This window comes from Papaver somniferum, chromosome 1 (assembly GCF_003573695.1).
Source record: "Papaver somniferum cultivar HN1 chromosome 1, ASM357369v1, whole genome shotgun sequence".
Classification (NCBI taxonomy): Eukaryota; Viridiplantae; Streptophyta; class Magnoliopsida; order Ranunculales; family Papaveraceae; genus Papaver; species Papaver somniferum.
In genome coordinates, this window is record NC_039358.1 from 142,772,580 (window position 1) to 142,780,435 (window position 7,856).

The following is a 7,856-nucleotide window of genomic DNA, read 5'->3' on the forward strand; positions in this document are numbered from 1 at the left end:
TTATTATGCTAATTAATCCATTATATGTTTAAGGTTTTAATACTTTTAGTGGTTTGTAATTATCGTAAGACTTGTTTGAATGATGGTTCTTTTTATTTTTGGTACAATGACGTTATGGTACCATGAACTTATATGGTTTGCAATGGTTTATGCACAATTCGACTTATTTTTTATGAATAGAACATACAATCGGTCGACATGGCTTTAAATATTAACCGATTTTGTGGATTTTATCCTATAATTGGTTATTATATAGATATTCATCTATACCAATTCTACAAGCCCACAAATCAGTATTTTGTTGATTTCGTAGACGATAATAAGTCGACGGGTGCAATCATATCAACTGATTATGACTAGTGGAAACTTTAACCTTTCTGTCGATTTTTATAGCTACAATTGGTCGATGTGGTCTAGTTGGTATCAAGCCATAATGGGTCTTATTATTCACCAGCGTCAATTGTTCCCAATTATTTCACATTTTTCAAAAAAAACTAGTGGTTTGGTCTTCCTCTGTACTAGAAGGACCTCTTCCCCAAGACCTAATTTACCACAAGCTTACATCTTTTATTCGCTCGTACTCCGTCCAATACTCAAACAACACGCACGCCTAATTTCATATACTCTACAAAGATTATTTCATCATCTACTCTTTCTAATTCACTTCACACCCTATATATAAAAGCATGTCATCATATGACGCACTCGAAACCTTTGGGGGAGGGTGTAAATCCAATATGTGATAGATTATGGGTAGATTTCGATGTACGCCCTCACGAGACTATAACTCGTCCATTAGCGTCGCCGATGAGTTAAAAGGCTTGCTACACGTGCTAAATGTAACCATGCACGAACGTGAGTTAAGCTGATTAGAAATGAACGAAGTTTCCTGAAAATATGAATGAAATTTTTCTTTAGAAAATGTATCATAATCGGTTTATATGAAATCCCAAATAAACCGACTCTAATGTTCACAACCAACATAAATAGATTTACGTATATCATTTTATCCACCGAACCAGGGTTGGTGTTCTTAAAAAAAATTAAACCTTTTCATTTATTTCACATTTAATATAGCTAATTAACAACTAAAATGATTAATCTAACACTTAATCAACACTAACCAATCAGGTGAGAATCAGCCATTATCAATGACTACTAATTATTAAGGGGTTTTAAGTTCACTTCAAATAACCCATTCCTCAAACTAGCCGGGTTTTCCTTTTAAGAAAAATAAATATCCCTATTCCGGTTGGACGGTTCAGTCCCGGTCCAGGAGAGGTGCTTCCTATTTTTGTAGGGAGTATGGGAGGAGCAAAAACTCTTGGGTGTACCAATTAGATAGTCCTACGATATAGTAATCTATTATATTGTACTTGCACACAGAGATTTAAATCTTAATTTTTTTTTTTGCTATTTGCCAGACCAAAATTTTGTACCAAAAATAAAATAAAAGAATACATATACCAATTCTAAACGTCAGGGTTGTGGTTTCCTCAATCCGATCTAGGTTTTCCTTTAAATTGTTTTTCTATTCACCATCATCATCTAGGTAAAGGGATTGGAATCGTCAAAATCTTGAATTAAGATGAGGAAAAGAGAGAGAGAAAATCCATGTGGGGTTTGCGGGCACTATCACAAGTATGAAGAAGGTGAAGTCTGTGGAATTTGTGGTCATCGGATGCCAATATCTACTGAAAAATCTGGTCTATTAGGAAGTGCTTTTCCATCTGAGATCTTACCTGAGTTTCTTTACTTGGGTAGTTATGATAACGCTTCTAGAGCTGAGCTTCTTAAAACTCAAGGGATTTCAAGAGTTCTCAATGTAAGAAACATTCTTTCTTTTCATGGCTTCTTAATTGTTTTGTTTTTGTTATTTTAGGTTTTGATTTTCTGATAATATTCACTAGGTTAGGTTTTTTAATATGTGTTTTGATTGAAATAGTAATTGATGATGATGCAAGTATTGGGTTTCAATTGTTTTTCATAAAACTAATGATCTTGATTCTCCTTTTTCTTGTAAAAGATTGATGTTTTTTTATTTCCAACAAAGGATTTTTGAAATAATATTTTCTTATTGTTTGTAGAAGTACCCCCTTGTAACTTATTTAGCAATCTTGCATTAGTTTAGTTTCACTTTTGATACAAAGTAATTAGTGGTTTTATATACATTGTTCCATGTGATTACTCTGCTAATATGTGCACCTAAATAGAACCTAGTACACGAGTTTGATTTTTCAACCTTTCTTAATCACCTAATAGATGATTTTGACTTACTCTATCCTGATTCTTCATGCTTACTGGTTACACATATACCTTTTCATGGATGAGACTCTGAGAGCAATAGGATTTTGGAATTGTCGAATATACCCGAATGGAGCATAGCGGAAAAGATTTAAAAGTTATCCAACTAGGTTTTACATTGTTATTATATGAGCTTAGGTCAAGCGCAACTGCACAAGTATGGAATCAAGAGGAGGAATGCCAGCAGTTGAATATAATTTAAAAAGTTCATAAGTATGCAAGTCTCAAAACGGGGTCACACTTATGTTCCTTAGATGTCCTGTTTTGCTAACCGTTTATATGAGTAGCAACATGGCTCAGTTTTTCTAATGCATCCGTGATCATTATTGAACTGGCTTGACTTGTTTTTATGTATTCAAACTTGGTCTGAGTGTCCCATAACATTGACTTCTGTTTCTTCAGTTGATTTTTAGTTAGAATACTGGTAGTAATGACTGCCATAGCAACAGGACACGTGTTGAACAAATGAATTTCATGAAAGTTTTATTCTGCAATATTTTGAACTTAGTTTCTTCCAAGGTAAGCATTAACAAAATTTTGGCATTACTGTCTTGGCTCTGACTATGCAATTCCTGCTTTTATGGATTTACAGACTGTACCTGCATGCCAGAATCTCTACAAGAATTCCTTCACTTATCACTGTCTTCAGGAGGAGAAAACTTTACCTTTTGACGATGCAATCCAATTTTTAGGTACGACCATCATATTGCTCCATGTTCAGTATATTCTAGATAGGTTGTCTCATGTCTTTATGCCCAACATTAATATGGCTATTGATGATGCATGTAAGAGTCTGTAGTTTCTCAAGTAGCTGATTGAAGGCTTTTGTCTTTATGTCAAAGCTTTTGGTTAGAGGCTTTGAGCTTATGTTATACCAGCACCTCAATTTCAAAAGTATGAGGAGTTTGAGAACATCTTATGCACATGTCTTCCACTGAAAGTCTTACTCTTACTGATATTATGATGATACATTCATACACCATGGACTTCAATATACTTTTAAAACAGATCATAAGATTTTTATAGCAGCGGCATATTTTTATTGCTTTTGACCTGATTTCCTCTCTTTTGTAATTATTTTGTTAGGAGAAATTAGAGTATCTCAGCTTGTGTCACATAGAAACTGTTCATTTATCTGGATGATGTGTGCTGTATTTGACGATTGGTTGAAACGATTTTTCTCGTTTGGTTAATTATCAAATCTGTCCTCTGAAAGTTTTGATTGGTATTTTTCATTCATTAATCGTTGCAGTATTCTGACTGCTTTGAAGGGCTTTACCTACTTTATCATGAACGGTCTTGTTACACCTTTGGGTTTGGTTTTCTGTAACAAAACAAGGCAGACAATTTTCTTCTACTGATCTATTGTAAAGTTTAGCATTAATATTTTGCATATATGCAGAACAATGTGAAAAAGACAAAGCTCGTGTTCTCGTGCACTGCATGTCCGGCAAAAGCAGGTTACGGTTTGCTGCAAAACTAGTATGTTCGGGGAATTGAGGCTGTTAAAAGTTTGAATTTCTGTTACTAACTGTGCTTACATGATCTTCGTAACAGGTCACCAGCTATTGTGATAGCTTATTTGATGAAATGCAAAGGATGGAGACTCGCACAGAGTTACCAGTGGGTGAAAGAGCGAAGGCCATCCGTTGAAGTATCTTCAGGTTTGTAATTAAGCGAAGACTATTCTGTTCACTCTTTGCTAACTATTGATAGATTCTCCTTTTTGTGATAATTTATCCGCTCACTGTAAAAAATTCGTGTCTATGAATTATAGGAGTGCACCAGGAGTTGGAGGCATATGAGCGAAGTATATTTGGATCTTTCGAAAGCAATCCAGTCCCTGCATTTTTCCCCCAAACTCAAACTCAACCATTTGGGTTTGGTTTTAATCCAGCTCCCCTTACCCCCCCTGCATTTAACAATGCTGCCTCTATTTTTGAACGTGCTCCTATAAATGTCTCACCCCAAGATTTCACTTTTGGAGCTACCAACAACGAAAAAGCTAATGGAAACGACACTCCAATGGACGGCTCTTAATTTTTTTAGATGCTTCTGCGGGTTGTTGGTGTCATGGGCAGAGGGTGACATAAGTTATACATTTGAATCTGTATATATAGGACGCAGTCAGGCAGGCAAGGGAAAATGCTCATCATCCTTCATGTGTGTCAGCTTTGAAAGCAGATAAACTGTTATACATTATGTATGGTGTTGGCCGTTGGGGGAGTTAACTTTGTGAAGGTTCAACTTTTTAATTTGCTAATAATTTCTTTTTTAATCTTCTGTTTAAAGAATCTTACTACATTGACGAGTTTTTGTTCACCTCTTAATTATGTCAGTTTATTTCTTATTATGCTCGATGACTATGTCTTACATTAACTGTGAGCTTGGTTAAGCTTTTTAGGACCACATTGGTCAAATAGGTAATTAGGTATGCACAATAGTGTCTATAGAGAGCCACAACCCTTTAGAGTAAATAATGGTGTCTATAGATGACATCCACAGCTCGTTAGAGTAAATATACTTGCTCCTTGGATGAATTTTTCTTGGAAAATACCAAAAATTGGTCTCAAAGAAAAACATTCCGTATGTGATAACATTATGCAAACAGACTTTACCACTCGTATCCACAACAGTGGTGAACCTTCCCGCTGAATTGATGACTATACCGGGTTAGAAGTCTTGTTCGACCAGATTTTTTTTTTTAAACGATTTTTTTGGGACCATGGTTTTTTTGGGGACCATGGTCCTATTAGGCCACCTACCCTATAGTTATAAGGGGTGTCCTAAAGCATTGAAATGACTAACCTACCCTTAACCTAATTTAATTTAAAACCAACCCAATAACCACCTATATATATATATAACCACCACCTCCTCCCACCACCACCTCCCACCATCGCCAATTACCACCACCACCACCTCCGATTATCACCACCACCAACCACCGATTACCACCACCACCACCGCCCACCACCGCCGATTACCACCACCACCTCTGATTATCACCACCACCAACCACTGATTACCACCACCACCTCCGATTACCACCACCACCAATCACCAGCACCACTATATATATATATATATATATATATATATATATATAGCTTAATTTAAAACATTAACAAACATATTCTCACAAACCCATTACTTGTCATTCGTTTTTGGTTGAATAAATGAGAAGTAATCATTAAAATGGAAGTTGCAGAGAGGTTTAATGGAGGTTTTTTTTTCAGAGAAAAGTTCGGTTATCAAGAATTATTTTTTTTTTAACCGAACTCAGAGTTCGTTTGATTAGCAAAAAAATACTTTTAACCGAACTCCTTGTATTAGAACAACACAAATCCATAAGTTCGGTTCCTTCGCAAAATAAGGATATCACCGAACTTTAGTTTACGAAAATAATGAGAAGTCCACAAGTTCGGTTCGTTCGCAAAAATATTAAGTTTTCTTTGTAACCGAACTCTACCTTTGAAACTTCGTAACCGAACTGTACCTAATTCGCCAAGAAATAAATTTTGTAGTAACCGAACGTTTGCCTAATTGCATATATGCATATATAAGCCCAGTTCGGTTGATTCGCAAAATGTGTTGAAGTTTGCGAACCAACTGAACTTTTAACACTAGGTTACTTTTAACCTGCAGTTCATTGGGAACTTGGTTGCGTTGAAGTTTGCGAACTAACCGAACACACAAGATGTACCCAAATAAATTGTTATGTTCAAAGTTCGGTTACCTACCATTTTATCCTAGGTAACCGAACATTACACTGTACGATCAAAACCTCCATTAACGAGCGAGTTCGGTAACCTGCGTGTTTGGAAAACTTAACCGAACTACACTTTCAGGTGTGTTCGGTTACATGTTCTTGACATATGGTAACCGAACTGGCCCAAATCTACATAAAAAATTTCATTTTTTTTGAAAGTTTGGAGCAATTCAACCAACATTATCTAAGTTTGAAGCCTACCTGGGTACCCAAATACCCTTCCTCCGGTTGTGGTTGGTAAAATCCATCGTTTTTCATGTTTTCCTTCTTCATCTTCTCTAACTTTACTCTCTCAATAATTCTACTTCTTTAAAAAAAAAAACCATCTGATTTTTTAATCTCACTAATTATCTTTAACTTAATCATCTCACTAATCATTACACTAACTATTATTAATACTAACTAATCATCACCCAAAATTAATCAGGAGGGTAATTTAGGTATTAATATAAATATCTAGATAAGGGGTGATCTAGATTTACTTCTAATGTCTTTATCCAAAATAAAATCATGGTCCCCAAAAAAACCATGGTCCCCAAAAAATCGTTCTTTTTTTTTGACTTGTGGACTGAGAAGCCTACACGGATTAAAGCCCCTTTAGTCCAGCTGTAGGTTCGTCAGTGGCCTTTGGTTAAGCTAACTAGGGAAGCCTCTTGGCTCTAGGTCAACCGTTTTGGAGCTCGGATAACTGGGACGAGGAACTGGTTTGTTGTTGGACATACTGACGCTAAATTTGTTTCTGCAGCAATCTCTGCAGGAACTGTCCATTGGTACATCATTTGTGTTGGATTTTACCAACAAGGTAAACGAGCTGATGAGACGTCAAACACATAGACTAATAGGACAAAACATATCGTACCTTCCAACTTCGACTGTTGTTTCCCTCCATGAATATGGGCCCAACAGTAGGAGTAACTTGGTAAGTGATTACTTAGTTGGCAAGTGACTCCCCAGAGAGACCTCGATCGATGTTACACATTTTTGATGAATCATAAGTTTGTAGACACAGCTTCGAGTCTCTTGACTCAAACCAGTTCTTGGTGGTGCAGTGTTTCCACTGTCCATTTGAGTCCACACGGTGGCTCGTGGTGTTGTGAGCGTATGACCCCCGTGAAGTTCACGAGGCTGCCACAAGTGTTGGCATGTCATCAAAATCATGGCGTATGATGTTTCATGTGGCCCCACACTATTCACTAATCGACAATCTTTTTGTTTCTCTTTTCCCTTTTGGATTTTTGCTGGTGAGTAAATAAACTAAAATAACTAGTAAGTGGAAGGGTGAATCAAATCCAAAACTAGACTTCACTTATCGTTTCTTCTTGTCTCTTTTGGTGTCGACAGATTCTCTAACTAAGAGGCTGAGAGCTAGAAGAACATCGCGTTTTTAGGGGCCACCCGAAAGGATTTAGGGGCCATCAATTTATACCCAGCCAAAGACTCTAGTTAAGGGGTACCCTATATGATATTGAAGTTACATAAATGCCCTTCTGGTAAAACTGTATAAAAACCAAATCAAAAAAAATTCTATTCATTTCAACTCTTCTTCTTCCAGTTTCATATTATCTTCCGATTGTGGAAGAAAAAAAAACTTTCCCTCGTTCTTGTGTTCAACCGAAACATTGCCGCGAATCGTAAAATCAAAACATCGTCGATTCGTTTATAAAACAATGGATAAGAGAAATGAAACCCACAGACCTAGAACCAAAAACGTTGCTCGGGGTATCGATCCAAAGATTGGGATTTTAGCAAGAAATAAAGAAATTGTTGCTGCAAATGAAGA

The 7,856-nt window shown here is 36.4% G+C and overlaps 1 protein-coding gene across 1 annotated transcript; it reads left to right on the top strand.

Moving 5' to 3' along the window:
- Positions 1–1,288: 1,288 nt before the first annotated feature.
- Positions 1,289–4,662, top strand: LOC113303020 (protein-tyrosine-phosphatase IBR5-like). Its single transcript, XM_026552010.1, has 5 exons — positions 1,289–1,825; positions 2,897–2,996; positions 3,707–3,764; positions 3,862–3,968; positions 4,082–4,662. The coding sequence occupies exons 1-5, from the start codon at positions 1,589–1,591 to the stop codon at positions 4,342–4,344; spliced, it is 765 nt and encodes a 254-aa protein (XP_026407795.1). The 5' UTR covers positions 1,289–1,588; the 3' UTR covers positions 4,345–4,662.
- The last annotated feature ends 3,194 nt before the right edge of the window (positions 4,663–7,856 follow it).